Below are 17,419 nucleotides of genomic sequence, written 5' to 3' on the forward strand. Positions count from 1 at the left end.
CAGCGCCCAATTGCTTATCGTGAAATGACGTCACTTATCTACGCTGATAAGAAAAGGCTTCAATTTGTCACGGATTGATTTGGAGATAGAATATTCACCCATTGATTCATCTACTAGACATGGACTAGACAAAGATACACTCTCTACATCCCCTCATTCTGAACCCCGTCCATCCGCAAAAACGCCAGGTTCACCTCACGACGCCAATCACTGAGAGCCACAATCACCCACTCCAACGCCCCCACCAGATACAGCGCAATGCACTGGCCCACCCAGAGGCCCTGGAGTCCCCAGTCGTGACGAAAGGCCAGCCAGATCCCTAGTGGCAGCGCCCCGCCGTAGTAACTAACGAGATTGACCAAAGCGCCAACGTGCTGGCGCCCCATCCCGCGGAGACTCCCGCCGCAGCTCCCGTTCAGGCCATCTGCAATCTGGAAAAGCGCGACGTAGGGCAAGACCTCAGCGGTGAGGCGCACAACTCGGATGTCAGGGTTGAAGAGGGCCGCGAAGTGATGGCGTGAGGCCATCAGCGCCGCCAAGACGACGACACCCAGCAGCATGCTCAGCACGGCAGCGGAGTGGGCCGCGCGAGCGGCGCCACGAGCGTCGCGGGCACCGAGCAGGTTGCCGACGCGCGCGGAGGTAGCAACGCCCACGCCAAAGGGGATGGTGTTAAGCACTTGATCGGCCGTCATGATGACGCTCTGCGCCGCGAGGGGGACGGTCCCCAGGCGACCAGCAGCCAGGGCGACGATCTCAAAGGCCCACCACTCGGTGCCGACGTGGATGACGCCGAGGAGGGCCAGGCGGGCAAAGGGCCCCAGGTGGTGGGTGGCTTCGCGTGACCAGCCGCCCCAGCCGGCGGACCCGGCCACGAACCGGGCGTACAGCACGAGGAGCGCAAAGGATAGCCAGTAGGAAAGGCCCGTTGCGCAGGGGGCGCCCAGAAGACCCATGCCGAGGGGGTAGACAAAGAAGTAGTTGAGGAGGGCGTTGAGGGGCGATGTGATTAGCAGGACGTACGTCCCGGGACGCATGATGCCTGTCCCCATGGATTTGGTCAGCGAGGGCTCAGCAAGGGTGGAGAGAAGCGAGACGAAAAGACTTACCCTGCGCCTGGAGGTACTTCTTTATCAGCTCAAAATAGATATACCCGAGACCACCAGGGATCAAACAGGTAAGGAAGCGTGCACTATCGCGGGACAGCCGGGGGTCCTGACCCAGCAGGAGGAAGACGGGCTCAGAACAAGCCCACAACACGGCCACGGGCACGTAAAACAGCGTCAGGACGAAGAACCCCCGCTGTAGGAGAACACCCAGATCGTACTTGTTGGCGCTCCCGGTGAACGACGAGGAGGCTAGAGTGTCGAGGGCGGTGGTGCCGCCGAGGGCAATCATCCAGGCCGTGATCATGGCGAACATTAAGGAGAAGGCGGCGGTGGCCAGATTCTCCGGCGAGGAACGGCCGACAATGAGAACAGACACGGTCTGGAGACTATTCTGCAGCGTGTAGGCGAGAATAACGGGGATTGACTGTCGGAGAAGATGCACGAACTCGGTGAGCCAGCTCTCCTGCTGGGGGTGGGAGAGCAGCGACGTCTGCTCGTGAGGGTCATCCTCAACTGTCGAGTGATCTGGAACTGGGAAACTGCCGTACATGGTGGTGATTGATGACTGAGAATACGGAGCGTAGTATATAGAGAAGTCCTCTATATAGAGAAGCGTTGTATATAGAATAGTATACCTATATAGACAAAGCGTTCTATATAGATATACATCGTCTAGACCTACCTATGATGGCAGAATGTCAACTCCATAATCCAGCTGTTCGTATAGTTGCATGAAACATACCACTGCATCCTCTAATTGGCTTAATGGTAGACGTTCCTGTCTCTAACGACCCACCGTAGATCGCGTCGAGACTCCTTGCTTAGGGCCTGGATGGATGTATGCACGACGTCCTTATCAGCGCTCCAAACATTACCCCAAATAGGAAACGATGGACATCGTGATTTTCCGCGATCTAGATCGTCTAGCTGGCCTGACTCCGATATCGCTGTACATGGTCAGACTCGATAGAGTAGACGATGATCTAATAGTGTCGGAAGAAAACGGTGAAACTCATTAGTACTGGTCCTGGTATTTCCGACATGATATGGCCATCCCATGTTAAGTGATACCAAAATTAGGGCTGGAGAGATGTTGATATCAGACTTATCGCCACGCATGATTGGCGTTGGATATTTCAATGTCATAGGCAGTGGCGTGCCCTAATTCAGTCTGATATCGCCATGTCTTCTGATTCGACATAGATCCCCTTGATATGGCGCAGAACATCTGTAGGATAGTTTATATCGTAGACATGTCCAGTATACAGAGACCTGTTGATGGTCCTGTTATCCATATAGTTCATCCCAACCATGGGCGTCGATGAGAAGCATCTGCCCGTTCAATCCGACGGTATCGCCCAGACAATCCAACATGGAGACATTCATCCCCAACCGACCTCTGATCCACTGGATCCACTCAACTGGGGCGCGTTCCAAAAGAACAGTATCCTCGGGATCGTCATGTTCAAGTGGGTTTACTATTCACCATCCCCACAAGCCTACAGGCTCTGAATACTCAAAGAATGATAGATACTTCCTCTTCACCTACATCACCACCACCACCGTCCCCTCCTTCCCCTCCATCCAGAGCCAGTTCGACATCTCCTACGCGCAAGTGAACTGGACAGTCGCGCTCCCGGCGCTGGGACTCTCGGTGGGTCCGCTCATCTGGTCCTCGCTGGGCGATATCTACGGACGACGGGTGGTCTTCCTCGTCGGGACGGTAATCGCGCTCGTCTCGACGGTGGGGGCAGCTGTGGCAGACAGTTATGGGGGGTATATGGTGGCGAGATTCTTCCAGGGGGTGGGCGTGAGTCCTGCGTCGTCGGTGGGGATGGCAGTGGGTGTGTTATCCTCTTCTTATTCTTATCCTCATGTATCTCTGCATATAAACTAACAATACAGTCAACGATCTCTTCTTCGATTACGAGCGCGGCCAAAAGTTAGGGTTGTGGGTGTTGGCAATCGACTCGGGGTTATTACTGGGTCCAACGTGTATGTTTTTATATTCGAAAACAAATGGAAGGTATAAACTGACAACTCAGTCGGCGGCTTTCTCAACCTCGTCAGCGCCGCCTGGATCAACTGGTTTAACGCGATCCTCTTCGGGGTGCTTCTCGTGCTGGAACTGCTTTTCATGCCAGAGACGCTCTATCCCCGGAGTCTGATGCTGCAGTGCACGTCTCTACCAACATCCACATCATCATCGGATATCGAACGGGGTGTTTCCACCGACAAGAACACCCCCAAACCCAGAGAAACACCCACCCCAAGCTCAGTCAGCATAAGAAACGAAGAAAAAGAGCAAATCCCCCGAACTAAAACCCTCCCCTTCATCAACATCCACCCCATCCCCGGCCTCCGCCACCCCTCGATCTTCGCCGCCATGCAGCGCTTCATCCTCACCTTCACGCAGTGTCCCATCGCAGCGGCGACAGTAGTGGGCTACGTCTTCACATGGTACTGGTGGGTGCTATCAGTGATCACGATGATCCCAGCCGCGTACGCAGAGTGGACACCCCTAACGCAGGGTCTGCTCTTCTTGGGTCTACTGGTGGGGACAGTCGTGTCCGAGGTAGGCTGTTCGGGGCGGTTAAGCGATGCGCTGGTAAATAGACTAGCAAGACGCAATGGGGGAGTCAGGGTTGCTGAGATGAGGCTGTGGCTGGGATGGCCTGCTGTGGGGGTGACGGCCTGTTTGTCTTTCTATTTCTTTCTCCCCTTTCACCTGTTCCTTCCGGATATACTGACGACTATATACAAACAGTGGGATTGATCCTCTGGGGAGTGAGCATCGACAAAGGATACCACTGGATGGTGGGACAGGTTGCGTTTTTCTTCTGTATTGCTCCTATTCCATATATTGCATATCCATCTATGGATGTCCAGAAAGAGTCTAACCCAAGCAGTCGCATCAGGAATCCAAATCGGCAACACCATCACAACCAGCTATATCATCGACATCCACCCCTTACAATCAACCAGCATCGTCATCTTCTACGCTGTATTTCTCAACTTGAGTGCCTTTATCAATCCGGTGTGTCTCCATCTCCTCCTATAAGTGTATATACACACCCTGGACATTGATCAAAGTCTGTATATAACATAAAAGACTAACGCATGGTAGTTCTTCATCGCCCCCTGGCAAGAGTCCACCGGCTGGACCTGGACCTTCACCACCCAGGCTTTGATCGTCGTTGTCCTCAGCGGGAGCGGTCTCGCGGCGTTGCAGCGGTTTGGGGCGTCATGGCGGGCGAGAGCGCCTGTGCCGGGCTGGGTGAATGCGGAGTTTGATTAGATTCTTGACCTTCATCCTTATATACCTCTATCAGAATAAGACACTTTGTTATACCCTGCATAGTAGCTATGTCTGTATAGGTAGCTTGAGACAGAATAATGAAAATTCTAGCTCATTCTCAGATCAATATCCTAAAGCTACCATATGAATTGATACTCTTCGTAGAAAAAGTCTATGGGTACTGCCCCATAACTCAAACAAAACGACATCAAACTCCCAGTCACTCGCCAGCATGGATAGTGAGATCCACTGCACCAAAATACCAAATCAATAATCTGGTAATACTTTTGATGAACAGATAGTCCCCAACTCAGGGCAGCAAAGACTTGGCCCCTCGATCATGATCGATCTTCCACTTGGCGCCTCGCACAACAAGGAGGCCGTCGACCGCCGCCTGGAATATGAATAAACAGACGACAGCTACGTCACCGGCCTCGGGATCTATGTTTGCCCCAAAATAAGCAGCACTGGAAACGAGAGACATGGAACTGCCCACCAGCCCCTGTACTGTACTGGGTTTGCTGTAGTTCTTCCACGCCCCGCTATTGCCAGCTTTGAGGTCGACCACTCCAGCGGCGGTGTGAAGTCCAAATTCAATGCTCGCTATCATCAGATCAAAGGTAAGCATGGCCTGGTCCATGTTCAGGGTCTTGTCCTTGTCGTCTCCGCCGTCCTTTTTTTTGCCCCCTGTTCCGGGTAAAAACATGGCAAGAAGATGGGCGCCGCTTTTGTAGACCGTAACACTGCTGATCTGATATAGAATTAGCTTTGAGTCCGGTGGAGTGGGTCATCTGAGGAGGGGTTTTCCCTACCGTTCGTCGCAATGCCAAGCTTGGGATGTCAGTGTCGGAAGGCCATGAGTTGACAGTTGTGCACAGGTCATATATGATCCCCAGACACTGGAGAAATTTCTTGAACTTCCCAGCAGGGACCTTATTAGTCGCACTACTGCTACCTTTCTTGGCCGAGTTCATCAGGAACATGATGTGTTTGCGTACTCCATCGATCGTGGTTCCTGCCACAAGGACGCCGCATGTAAATGTGTGAAAGTCAAACTGCATGTCGGCACTGACTTTTTCACCTTCTAACCCAAGCAGCCGACCCAAAAGATCGCCGTTTAGGTTCTTGATGATTGGTGGTGCGGACTGGATCACGATCTTCGTAATCACCGCCGTGGGAACGGCAGTGATAAAAGCGATGGCACCAAAGACGGTCAAGCTATGACCCGTTAACTTCTTGTACAAGCCGCTAATAACGGGAATCTTAATCTCTGTTGTTCCGTAGTTCTTGATCATCGTGAAGACGCCGTTGACCGCATCAATCAGGCCATAGACGAGCTTTCGGAGCATTGTGATGGCTGTGTTTCGAAACTCCTTTAGATTATCGGTGGCTTTTTTCGCTGAGAGAGACTGTCCAACGGCCCATAGGTCGCTGATTATCTGGGCGATATTTTGCCATTGGGTTATGACTCTTGTCAGAGGCTCTTGGGCTTTCTTCCACCAGTTCGTTGCCAGGTGGTCCGGGTTCCAGTCCGAGTCTATATCAATTCGTTAGCCATGCATCCTGACTCGTTGCCGATATATCTAAGCTTACCATCTATCGGTGATGGCATCAACATGCCACCGTTCTTGAGCCTTTCTCCCATCCAAGCAGTTGCGGTGTCGGATAAAAGGACCTCCAGCGGTGATTCGTCCGCATCTCTATGGGCGCTTGCTTTGATATCATCAGGGGGGGTGTAGTCTGTAACATCCTCCAACCACTTATCCAACGCCTCCTCAATAGTAGTCTCGAATTTTACGGCCTTGCTGGCCGCATAGTCGATCCCAGAGGTGACGAGGGCGGAGACTTGGTCCTTGGTCCGAATGATGTCGTCCCACTCGAATATAAACCCCACAAAGTCTCGGAGCTCGTCCCATCCGATCTTAATCTTGTTCCAGACCTGGAGGTAATCATTAGTACATTCTGGTCTGCTTCCGCCGGATGGATGAGAATTTTACCCAAGTCGCCACGTGGACGGCTTTCTCGACTGTGTTCACCACAAATTCGAACACTTTGTTCGCAACATGACATATGAAATGAACGGCATCGTCTGTATTTCATTGACCTTAGTTTCAACTTTTGTTGTTCATTATTAGCTTTATATTAATGCACTTACCCGCTTTCTGGACCACCCAGTGGACCACCTCTTGTACCTTCTTCACAACATAGTGGAATGCATCCTCGACAAAATCGAGAAAGCCTCCGGGGGGTGGAATGGGGTCCCCGTGCTGTGGGTTGCCAGTCTTAACAGTACCATTCGGAGGCAACTCCTGGTGGAAGGATTTGAGTAGCTTGAGATGTCCCAAGGCAGCTTGGAGGTGCTCGTCGCTGGGCATATTCTCGCTATTAAAAAGAGGTTCATTCTGTTGGGTTTTCAGCTTCTTCATGTCGTCGATCGTCTCAATCCCTTGAATCTTGTCGTGTAGTCTGTCTACCACCTTCTTGGATGGATCGAAGACCCTATCAATGGAAACTTTCTTGTCCGACAGTTCCAGCTCCGCGATGGTCATGATCGGAGAGGCCATCGACGTGGTCGGGATAATGAAGCTCAGAGCCCCCTCAACATCCGTCTTGTACCACGCGGAGTCTGGGTTCAGGGTCACATTTTTCCCATTCAAGTACCCCGTCACCGCAGACGAAGACGAAATCCGGACCGGTGTGTCTGCAAGAGGAGACCCATTCTCATGCAGCACTTTGATGGTGGTACTGTAGCTGCGGACCTCGTACAACCCCTCATCGTGATGTAAGTAGAACGGCTTATCCAGCCATCGTCTAGTGTCCGATGCTTGTTCCAGGTGACCCAGATTTCCATCTGTTTTGGCGAGAATCACCGAGTTCCACACAGGGCCGATTGGATCTCCCTTACGGTCCTTTGGAGGGGGAATCGTCATCGGTGCAGTATATACGGCTTCGCCGGCCGGGAGGATCAAAGTGGTCTTGGGATTGGGGATAGGGTGGTTGGGCTCGGGCTCGCCCGGTGGAGATGACAGCATGTAACCAAAATCGCCTTTCTCGTTGGTAAACCATAGAATTGTCGTCAGGCTGTCTGCTCGTCCCGGCCGATATTGCGTGATTTCCATGGACTGGCAGCCTCGCACATCCGCGTCTCCGCTCACCAAAATCGGGTCCCGTGAATGTGTGCCGACTAGATGGAAACGGGAATAGTAGATTCCATCTGCGGTGGAAATGTAGATTCCCATCGTTGCAGCTGAAATGTCCCCCACAGAGGCAATCGCCATCGCTGTGCCTGGTTTTTCTCCGTCAACGACTTTCTGGGCCAAGCTTTCATTCCCATGTGGACGGAGTGACTTGCCTTGGGGACACTTCACTATGCGTGTCACATCAAGCGCAACTTTGCCGTGTAAGTAAAGAAAATTGCCAATGATTTGCATTGTCCCGTCCTCCTTCTTATATAGCACAGCAATACCGTGAAACTGATCGAAGGTTGCCGGAACAATCTGTATAATTCCCGTGGTGTCTGGCGGATCCAAGATCTCCCACGCCCTCTTGAAAGTACCAAATGTCTTCATTGCTGACCACTTACTGAAGGAATCGTTTGTCAGGATTTGCGTCGTAAACTCTGACCATGTCTGTGGTTGATTGCGAAGCTTGTGGACAAGGACGACCAGGGGGTAAGTGGGTGTATGAGAATGCTTCATTATCGGTGTCTAAGAACACGCAAGCTCCTTGTCAGCCATGCCATTGGGACTGGTAGGACTCATATACCATGACTATCTGATCAACAGACTCAAATTGCGTGGAGTCTCCTTCAACCGTCTCCAGCTTGGCACCGTGAACCAAGGAATCTGGCGCAAATGGCTTTGCCAACACCACCTGGGACGTAGTAGAACTGGTGGAATAAGCGAACGCAAGATATAGTGTGCGATAAAAATCCTGAAGAACCTGGAACGCTTGGATGGGGGCGTTATCAGGAATGTCAAAACAAGCCCCCAGATTGAGAACATGCTGGGCATCGTGTTCATTGTGACGGACTATATTGATCTTGGGTTAGATTGGGATCTTTCCGGTATTTCTTCAAATTCAATGGACGTACTGATTTCAAGCCTTGGGTTCTCATCATCCGACAGACCAATGACCATATGGCGATCGTTTTCGTCCATGACGTTATGGAACTGTCTTCCATTGTTACCGGGTCTGTTGGTAGGACCGGGTTTAAAAACCGGGGCGGGGCCCCCGGAGACCATGTTCGTCATGAACTCGGAGCTGACATTGACGGAGGCCATTTTGGATTGGATAACTGTTTGTATTGGATAGATAAGAGAAAGGCTAGGGATGTGAACAAGCCAGGACGGTCGTTTCCCGGGGAGGGCTGTCGAACGAGGTTTATATAACCTTCGTCAGGTATGACCAGCAAGGTGGAAGCAGATATGGGAAGAGCAGGTTCTTTGCTTTTGCACGTCATATCGCAGGTAATCCTGAGAATTGAGAGACCTGAAATCAGCGGTCAGTGATGCAGAGTGCTGTTTTTCTTTTGTTATGTTGTCTGGAGGTGCATTGCTGCAAGCTCGAGGCCTCCCTTCCCCTCATCGTGCAGAGAGACAGCAAAGGCAGCATGGGCGAGCCACTCGTAAAACGCAGTAGCAGTCGAAATGGGCACATGTAGCTGTTGATCATGTATTCAGTAATGGCTTTGGACTCAATTGGTCAGACTGGTCATACCTCTGCGAGTCCCGACCCCTCCCTCACCCATGCGAGGACATAGAGGGATACGAAGGGAAGCAAGGCTGGAACAGAGGCACCCAGAATGTGTATTCATATTTGAGAATCCATAAACTAGAGGGGATCGGAAAATATACAGCAGAAACATATCATGAATACTGAATAGCAAGCTTGGTTCATTCCATGACCCCGCTTTGGACAACCATCCAAAAGTTGAAAGAATCCATGATAGAATAGACCATATGCAAGACACTTCACTGTACATGCACGCCCCTCTTGAGCTCTTTTTTTTTGTCACCTCACAGGGTTGGGCATCCCCTCCTTGAACAAATGAGGCTCCCCCTGGGGTTTTTTTCCAGCCAGCCAACCTGAATGCCAAGCTGTGATGTGGCGTTTCTTAACTTGATACTGAAAAGCGGGTATGTATATGGGCGACCTAACAGAAAACCTGCAGACTCTGTGGGAACGCAGGTTGGATTGCGCATGCTAGTATATATGGGTGTCTGGGGATGTCAACCAAGCCCAAGGAAGCTTGAAATATAGTTGGTTTTTTTAGACTAGTGGCATGGTCGGCACGCCCCAGAGCGTAGCGTGACAGTGGGAGGACCGATCTCATGATCAAAATCTTGACAATTTTGATCATTCTCGAAACTATGAAAAAGGTGCGAGGAGTTGCAAAATGCGAAGAGTTAAACCAAGAATGTATGTGGAAAACACCAAGTCAGTTGACGTGTTAGCTCGTTGCATCTCACTCTTCCATAGATATACCGTATATACTACGGAGTACATATACTCCATAATATTCTGGATAGAAATGGCGAAGATAGTGAAAGACCTGACGACTTCTATATTGTTCCGTTAATTCAATAATAAGCGTTGATAAAAAATAGTAATGCGTCTATTATACGCCAGGATATCATCGCCCGATAACAGCAACGCCGTCCTATCCCAGCGCCTGAACGAACTAAGCATACAAATCATGAAAAAAGAAAAAAAAAAGAAAAAAGAAAACGGTAGAAAATAGGAAGAAGATGAAAAAAAAACTACAAATGTCCATGCAACTTCACCCGATACAAACAAGTATCATCAGCGCCCCAATTGTTCTTAGCCCGGATCACCACATGATCCACCCTTAGAGACGGCATGTCGAGGACCGCATCGAGGTCAAACGTCTGCACATGCTGCGGACGGTTGATGTCGTACGTCCACTGGCCGACGCGGTAGAACGACAGGCCCAGGAGCGGGTCGCCGTAGTAGGCCGACTCCGGCTGGCCCGGGTAGGCGAGCTTGAGGGTCTCGATGACGGTGTCATGCAGGGAGAAGCCCTCGCGGACGAGGGGCGTGGACTGGCGGCTGAGGTGGGCCAGGCCCTGGTGCCAGGGCGTGTTGGCCGCGCCGTCGACGATGGCGAACCGCACCCACAGCTCCATGTCGCGCGGGGCGACCTCCGGCCGGATCGTGGCGCCCTTGGGGATGTGTTCGACGACGACCTCCTCGGGCACGATGCGCTGCTGGAGCAGGACGGACAGCTGCGACATCCCGCGGCGCGGCTTGCTGCACCAGCATTCGCCGACATCCTGCCACGGCGTCAGCGCCGTCAGGGCCGGCTGGGGCTTGCGGGCCATGCTGCCGGGGAACATCTTCTCGTAGTATGATTGCTTGATGCGGGATGATGGGCTCGTTCTGTGCGGGTCGATGATGACGCCCATGCCGAGGGAGAGGAAGTTGGTGCGGGCTCGGCCCGTGCGCCCCCCCGACTCGACGACCGTGGTGGCCGCCGGGATGTTCTTCACTTCGGTCTTGATGGTCTTAACCTCGCGCGACAGCGACGACACCTGCGTGCCCAGCTTGAATACCTCGTTGAGACTGTTCAGGGCGGCTAGTTTGGTTCCGCTCGGGCTGGCGGACGGGCTCGTGCGGCCCAGGGGGAAGAGGTCGCGGGCGACGTCGACGATGACATCGCCATACGACACGGCCGCGCTGATCGACCCGACGCCCACCACCACGAACCACATGATCCGGACCAGATAGCCGAACAGCCATGCTACTCCGCGAGGGTTGGTGGAAGAAGGCCTGGCGGGCGAGGCACTTTTGCGTTTGACCGACTCGACGACGGCCGGCTCGGGGGTGCGGGATTTGGACTTGGAGAGCGACGGTGGGGGGACGGGGACGACGAGAGCATGGAGAGCGGCTCGTCTTCCTCCGCGATGGGCTCGTTGACGAACGCGAGCCCCGAAAACCGGCGGGGCGGCGCGCTGATGTTCTTACCCTGCGGGCCTTTCTTGGTCGGCCCGACGCGCTGCAGATCGTCGTCGTGGACCTCGCGCTCGACATCCCACGAGATGGTGGAGTCATTGTCGGCGAAGTGCACCTGCAGCGAGCTCTCTAGATCCGCGTCGTTCGGCGCCGTGGGTCCTAGCTGCATCATGGGAGTCGGATAGTGGAGATTGTTGGCCGCCTGCGAAGCCGGGGTGGACACTTCGGAGAAGGTATGCGGGACCGGCGGCGTCGGGGTAGGCGAGTCCATCGCATCTTGCAGCGAGCCCATGAGCTGAACTTGGTCCGGGGTGGGTTCCCGCCGACGGACCGGCGAGGCTGTCCGTTTCCGTGCCGAGCGGGTGTTGTGCTGGTCGTCCTCACGCTCCTGGGCCATCTGAATGCCCTCGTCGATGGCGTCGGCGATTTCCGCTAGACCCATTCGAGGTCGCGCTCGTAGCTCGCGTGGCAGCAGAGGGGTCGATGTCGAGCCGTAGGCGAACGAATGCTTGGTGGGAAGGTCGGGTAGCGTGGGTTTGGCGGCCGGGTTCATGTCACGGAAGTAGGATTCGGGGGTCTGCTCCTCGGGGCGAGTTGGGGTTGCGCCCTTACGGCGGGCGGCCGCGCGCTTGGGAGGCATGCTGTAGGATTCAAGACTGAAATCGGGACTTCTAAAACTAGGATAGCAAAGGTGTATGGCTTGAGCGGGCGTGACGAGAGCTGATAGTAGTGAACTCCGGCTTGCAACTGGAGCTCCGGCCGAGGTCGTATCGGTCAGTCGCAGGAGTAACGAGGCCAAATGGATGAAGGAAGGAGACAAGATCAGACACGCAGCAGCGGATCGCCCATTAATTATTCCACCAGACCATGAAGTGGGCTCCGCCGCAGCGCCTCTCCACAGACAAGTGGTGTCGAGCGGGAGGGGACAAAGAGACGGAGTTGATGAAAGACGGTTGCGACCAACAATGCAATGGCGTCCCTCCTTTGTCCACTCTTCAAAGAACTTTTTAAATAGATATCCGTCGAGCAGAGTGTCGATCAAAGACTGGCTGATGGGTTGCACTCTGAACAGAGGTCGACTTCGTTCTCCGGACGAGACGCGACGCGGCGGACCGGCAACCAACGTCGGGACAATCGAGACGGGGTGGGCTCGAGACGAGATGTACTTTCCGGGATGGAACTGGGAGGGTGTTGCGACCGGGATTAGACGCGTATCGGTGGGATTGCGGAAGTTGTGAAGAAGTGGGAGGAGGGCGACGATCAACAACGTCCAGTCCAGAAAGTCGAGTTATCGATGGATGAAGGTACGTTCCCAATCGGGTAAGGCGCGTTTCCGGATGGGGTTAGGCCGGTATGGACATGCATTGGTTATGCATGCTGACTAACATACATGCAGAATCACCTATCTACGAGGATTCCGTCTTGATCGTGGCTTGATGCTTGATTCTTTGTTCGTTCTTTCCCTTTTTACCGAATTCTACAGAAAGCTCACTAGTCTGGCACCCTAAAATAGCTGAAACGAGGCGCTCTTTGTGTCTCGACCTCTTTGTCGAGTCAACCAGGTGTTACACTCGAGTCATTGTGTAGGTGAACCGGTATAGGAACAAGAAAAGATGATGACCGTCCAAACCGCCCATCGCGTCTATAAGTGCTATTGACTCCGATAATATACAGTGACCAACGCTCATGAAATACAAGTCGGACCGGGCTCCCCCACAGGGGCAGAATCCACCCGACCCACCGTCGTAAAGATCGTCTAACAGGTCCAGGCGCCCACGATGCCGTCCTTGCGGCCTTCCACCAGAAATCCATCCTTCAGGCGCACCCGTTCCACTGTGGCCGGCAAGGGGCCCTGCGACTCGTCGAGGCCAACGCCGGCGCCGCAGTCCCAGTGATGCCCGTCCGCCTTGTCGTATACCTTGACCACGTTCTCCTCGGCGGCCGTGACAATGCGTTTCGTGTCGAACATCATGCTCGTCACGGGTCGATCGTAGGCGTAGGCGTCGTAGATTGATCCCATGCGGAGATCCCAGATCTAACCGGTCAGTTGCATGCTCAAAGGACATTGTCCCGGGGGGAAGAGAAACTTACCCGGACACTGCGATCCGTGCTGCCGGTCACTAGATGGACGTCGTCGAATTGGAGACACGTCACGGGCCCCGTGTGACCCACCAGGCTCCGGTGCACCTGGCCGCTGCGCAGGTCCCACAGGCGGACCAGGCCGTCGGCTGTGCCACACGCCAGGGCGGCATCGAAGCACTGCACGGCGCCGACAAAATCGGCCGACGCATCGGGCTGACGCCCCGACGGCCGCCACTGGCCCTCGGTGCTCAGGGTGGACGCCTGCGCCGCGGCCCACAGCACATCCAGCGTCTGCACGCAGCGTCCGCGGACCAGATCCCACTGACGCAGCGTCTTGTCTGCCGACCCGGAGATCAGGGTGTTGCCGCGGAAGTGCAGCGCCGTCACCTCGTCCACGTGGGCATCCAGGGAGAACACGGCGCAGTCCTCCAGCGAGGTGGCGGGCGCGGCGCTCTCCCCCTCGTCCTCGTCGCCGCCTTTGCTGATGTTGCTGCGGCTGGGCACCGTGCGCGCGCGGCTGAGATCCCACAGTTTGACAGACGCATCCATCGACCCGGTCGCGACGATGTTGTCTTCGATCTGGAGACACCGGACCGACGCGTTGTGGCCTTCGAGGAAGCCGGTGCAGCGACCCACGTTGAGATCCCACACCCGGACGGTGTCGTCGAGGGCGGCGGTAATCATGGTTCCGAAGGGATAGTCGAAATCGAGCGCCGTGATCATATCGGTGTGGGCTTGTATTTCCTTGATCTCGGAGCCGGGGGCGAAATGTTCGTGCAGGACGGGCATGGACCGTTTCCCTAGCGGGTGAGAGGATGGATTAGCAACCAACGTCGTCTCCGCCGTGCGCGGGGGAACCGCATACTTGTGGATCGCTGCTTGATGCTCTTGGGGGAGGGCAGCTTCTGATAGATGGATTCGGACATGAACGAGGCATCCATGGCCGGATCTTCCGTGGCCGGGGCCTCGTCGGCGCTTTCGGCGGGCTTGGAGGTCTCCGAGGGGGTCGGGGTGGTTTCCTCCTCGATATCCTCCAATTTGTTCTCCAGCTCGGTCACTGGATGAATTAGTGTTATTCATAAGACGGAAGGAAGGTCAAAAAAGTACATTCATGCTCGAGATCCGCCTCCTCCGTCTCGAGACCGGCCAAGCGGTCGAGGACGATCTTGCGCATCGTATGGAGATTGGCAATCTTGTTATCGATGTCGTGAATCTCAGAGCTGCACATGTTCTTGCGCACGCCCATGCGCTCCATGCGGCGGGCCAACAGGTCGCGTTCCTGCTTGAGCTCGGTGGGGCCGGAGGGTAGGGCGGCGCGCGAGTCGCCGCCTTCGAGAAGTTTCTTGCTCTTGGAGGAGCGTCGGCGGTGGGCCTTGCGAAACTCGTAGTCATCCTGAGAGACCTGGAAGCCTTCGAAGAGAGAGTAGGAGCTGGAGTCATCGGGGATGTTGGCGAGGAGGTCGTCGGGCAGGGAGGAGAGGGCGCGGGACTGGATTTCGGAGGTGGACAGCTTGGAGCGGACCAGGTCGGTGGGGGTGGTCTGGGTCAGAGAGAAGACCCGACGTTGGGTGTTGGGACGGCGCAGCTCGCGCTGGATGTCGGCCATGGCATGGTGGTAGTGACCGGGGGGGTTGGCCACGTCGGGGGCCGGTCCCATCAAGTGGCCTGCGGTGGAAGTGACTTTTCGGCCAAAGGCCTCGATTTGGCGGCCCTAATGGAGATCGATCAGTTGGTGCATACAAACTACGGAGGAGGAAAAGAAAAGACGGACGGTGATGCCAGTTCCTAAGAGGCCGTCTTGTTCGACAATGTCCGATAGACCGGAAGGCGACTCATCCCGGCGGGGTCTATCCATGACACCGCCTGAAGAGATCTCACGGAGGGATTCAGAGACCCATGCGGGAACCGACAGTGGGGTATAATGAAGGTCAGACGAGTTGAGTCGTCCGAGCAAGGAGGCGGGGAGGAACGAAGAGAGGTAGAGAACGAGGGGGAGAAAAAGAAGAGAAGAAGATGTGATGCGGTCAAGTTGGAGTTTCGGGATGGAAAAGAAAGTTGGCTGGATTGGTTACTAGCGCGGTATGGGGGCGGTTTGGTCGGGGGATTCGGAGTGAAATGGGGGGTAATATACAGTATGGGACGGTATCACCGAGATATCAAGGCCTGAACATAAGACGATAATATAGATCATTCTATAATATATTATGATATATTATGAGATTTTCCTAGTTTCGGTGTATTCTGGTAGTAGACTGAATCGAGCAGATGACCCTCTGACCGAGCTGTTCCCATGGTTGTGAAGGACGATCCAGACATTCCTGACTCTGTCCCAAGGGAGTTATAGAGAGAAGACTCGGAATGATCGTGAACAGCCGAGGTCAAACTAACTTGCATTGATAGAATACTTTGATAATGTATAGAAATACTATAGAGTAATTGATCAGGGAGATTCTAGATATATCTCTATAGATATTAGATATCGATAAATGTAATATATTCAGGTGTATGGGTATTGTTGTATAACGCATAAACATGTGCCAGATCCGACTAAGCTATCCACTTGTGCTGCTTCTCATCTCATCTCCGACTTCTTCTCCTCCTCATCTTCTCTCTCCACACTTTTCTTTCCTGAATTCCCCCCTACATGATCGACATTTTAGTTGCTGGATTGATCCCTGTCAACGCGAACTATTTCCCTTTCTCCAATCTCCCATCGGTCAACCGTCATTGGATCCCTCAGACCCTTCTATCACCCCGAGTTTTCCTCCGCATTTCCATGGATTGAGGTCCCTCTCCTATTCGGTTCGACTCTATAAATACTAAAATAATTATTACTTCCTGAGATAACATCATGGACGCCGCGATCGATCTCTCCGACGCCTCCAAGGCCTTGGATCTGGCCAACATCCGTTTTCAGCTCATGTAAGTTGGACCTGATCCGATCGGGATGTCTACCCCGCGGCTGTTCGCATGCCCGTGGAACAACCATCACATCGATATCATATCCATACAGAGGTAAAATAATAATATAATCATCATCATACAGCCGTCTGGAAGATACCATCACCTTCCACCTCATCGAGCGGGTGCAATTCCCGCTCAATAAACCCATCTACCTCCCCGGCGGGGTCAATATTCCCGGCACCGAGGTCAGCCTCATGGACTACCTGCTGCGCGAACAGGAACGCCTCCAGTCCAAAGTCCGACGCTTCCAAGCCCCCGACGAGTACCCCTTCTTCCCCGACGTGCTCGAGACCCCGATCCTCCAACCGCTGCGCTACCCCAAGATCCTGCACGACAACGACGTCAACGTCAACGCCACCATCAAGCAGCGCTACGTCGAGGACATCCTGCCGGCCGTGTGTCCGGGCTTCGGGCGTGCCGACCGCGGCGAGACCCAGGAGAACTACGGGTCCGCGGCGACGTGCGACGTCAGCGTCTTGCAGGCGCTGTCGCGGCGCATCCACTTCGGCAAGTTCGTCGCCGAGGCCAAGTTCCAGCACGATCCAGAGACCTTTGTCCGGTTGATCAAAGCGAATGACCGCGCGGGTATCGATGCCGCCATTACCAACGCTGCGGTGGAGCAGAAGGTGCTGGAGCGGTTGGCGCTCAAGGCCAAGACCTACGGGACTGATCCGGCATTCCCGTCAGAGCAGGGGCCGAAGATCAACGTGAATGCCGTGGTGTCGATGTATAAGGTAATCTCCCTCTCGCCCCCGCCACCCGGCGACCCCGACAAACACAATTGATACTGACAATACAGGAATGCGTCATCCCCCTGACCAAGGTGGTCGAGGTGGACTACCTGATGCAGCGGCTGAAGGGGACGCAGTGGGAGTAATGGATATATATCACGAGGAACGATAGAATCACGCGTCACGTGGGAAGGAATAGATCTATAGACAGGCTAACTTTACCGATCGTAAGCTGTAAGGAATCATAGCACGAGAAAGAG

General features: G+C 54.1%; 6 protein-coding genes across 6 annotated transcripts; 2 read left to right on the top strand and 4 right to left on the bottom strand.

Annotated features, from left to right (window-relative positions):
* Positions 1-103: 103 nt before the first annotated feature.
* On the bottom strand, positions 104-1,659 carry P168DRAFT_269790 (MATE family efflux transporter; the record flags this gene model as incomplete). The annotated part of the gene is made up of 2 exons (XM_024835161.1): positions 104-1,042; positions 1,110-1,659. 2 exons carry the CDS (start codon positions 1,657-1,659, stop codon positions 144-146), a joined length of 1,449 nt encoding a protein of 482 aa, XP_024692094.1. The 3' UTR covers positions 104-143.
* A 749-nt stretch (positions 1,660-2,408) lies between these two features.
* On the top strand, positions 2,409-4,407 carry P168DRAFT_269794 (putative MFS transporter; the record flags this gene model as incomplete). Its single annotated transcript, XM_024835162.1, has 7 exons — positions 2,409-2,578; positions 2,640-2,953; positions 3,015-3,104; positions 3,155-3,805; positions 3,877-3,951; positions 4,019-4,146; positions 4,237-4,407. The coding sequence occupies exons 1-7, from the start codon at positions 2,421-2,423 to the stop codon at positions 4,405-4,407; spliced, it is 1,587 nt and encodes a 528-aa protein (XP_024692095.1). The 5' UTR covers positions 2,409-2,420.
* A 486-nt stretch (positions 4,408-4,893) lies between these two features.
* On the bottom strand, positions 4,894-8,896 carry P168DRAFT_163712 (uncharacterized protein). Its single transcript, XM_024832858.1, has 8 exons — positions 8,501-8,896; positions 8,173-8,438; positions 6,563-8,114; positions 6,405-6,496; positions 6,001-6,346; positions 5,481-5,944; positions 5,220-5,422; positions 4,894-5,158 (listed from the first exon to the last, which is right to left on the bottom strand). Exons 1-7 carry the CDS (start codon positions 8,688-8,690, stop codon positions 5,381-5,383), a joined length of 2,952 nt encoding a protein of 983 aa, XP_024692096.1. The 5' UTR covers positions 8,691-8,896; the 3' UTR covers positions 4,894-5,158; positions 5,220-5,380.
* Positions 8,897-10,139: 1,243 nt separating this feature from the next.
* Positions 10,140-12,022, bottom strand: P168DRAFT_304869 (uncharacterized protein; the record flags this gene model as incomplete). Its single annotated transcript, XM_024838879.1, has 2 exons — positions 10,140-11,326; positions 11,395-12,022. 2 exons carry the CDS (start codon positions 12,020-12,022, stop codon positions 10,170-10,172), a joined length of 1,785 nt encoding a protein of 594 aa, XP_024692097.1. The 3' UTR covers positions 10,140-10,169.
* Positions 12,023-12,986: 964 nt separating this feature from the next.
* Positions 12,987-15,319, bottom strand: mdv1 (WD repeat-containing protein; the record flags this gene model as incomplete). Its single annotated transcript, XM_024838880.1, has 5 exons — positions 12,987-13,417; positions 13,474-14,264; positions 14,330-14,521; positions 14,572-15,175; positions 15,209-15,319. 5 exons carry the CDS (start codon positions 15,317-15,319, stop codon positions 13,139-13,141), a joined length of 1,977 nt encoding a protein of 658 aa, XP_024692098.1. The 3' UTR covers positions 12,987-13,138.
* Positions 15,320-16,091: 772 nt separating this feature from the next.
* Positions 16,092-17,349, top strand: P168DRAFT_253959 (chorismate mutase ARO7). Its single transcript, XM_024834394.1, has 3 exons — positions 16,092-16,386; positions 16,511-17,162; positions 17,228-17,349. Exons 1-3 carry the CDS (start codon positions 16,316-16,318, stop codon positions 17,303-17,305), a joined length of 801 nt encoding a protein of 266 aa, XP_024692099.1. The 5' UTR covers positions 16,092-16,315; the 3' UTR covers positions 17,306-17,349.
* The last annotated feature ends 70 nt before the right edge of the window (positions 17,350-17,419 follow it).

This window comes from Aspergillus campestris (assembly GCF_002847485.1).
Source record: "Aspergillus campestris IBT 28561 chromosome Unknown P168scaffold_7, whole genome shotgun sequence".
NCBI classification, from domain to species: domain Eukaryota; kingdom Fungi; phylum Ascomycota; class Eurotiomycetes; order Eurotiales; family Aspergillaceae; genus Aspergillus; species Aspergillus campestris.

Coding starts and splice junctions, on each gene's coding strand:
- P168DRAFT_163712 (XM_024832858.1), bottom strand. CDS start 8,690: ATGGCCTCCGTCAATGTCAGCTCCGAGTTCATGACGAACATGGTCTCC. Junction 6,497..6,562: donor CTGGGTGGTCCAGAAAGCGG/GTAAGTGCATTA, acceptor AATGAAATACAG/ACGATGCCGTTCATTTCATA. Junction 5,423..5,480: donor TTGGGTTAGAAGGTGAAAAA/GTCAGTGCCGAC, acceptor TCCTTGTGGCAG/GAACCACGATCGATGGAGTA.
- P168DRAFT_253959 (XM_024834394.1), top strand. CDS start 16,316: ATGGACGCCGCGATCGATCTCTCCGACGCCTCCAAGGCCTTGGATCTG. Junction 16,387..16,510: donor AACATCCGTTTTCAGCTCAT/GTAAGTTGGACC, acceptor ATCATCATACAG/CCGTCTGGAAGATACCATCA. Junction 17,163..17,227: donor CCGTGGTGTCGATGTATAAG/GTAATCTCCCTC, acceptor CTGACAATACAG/GAATGCGTCATCCCCCTGAC.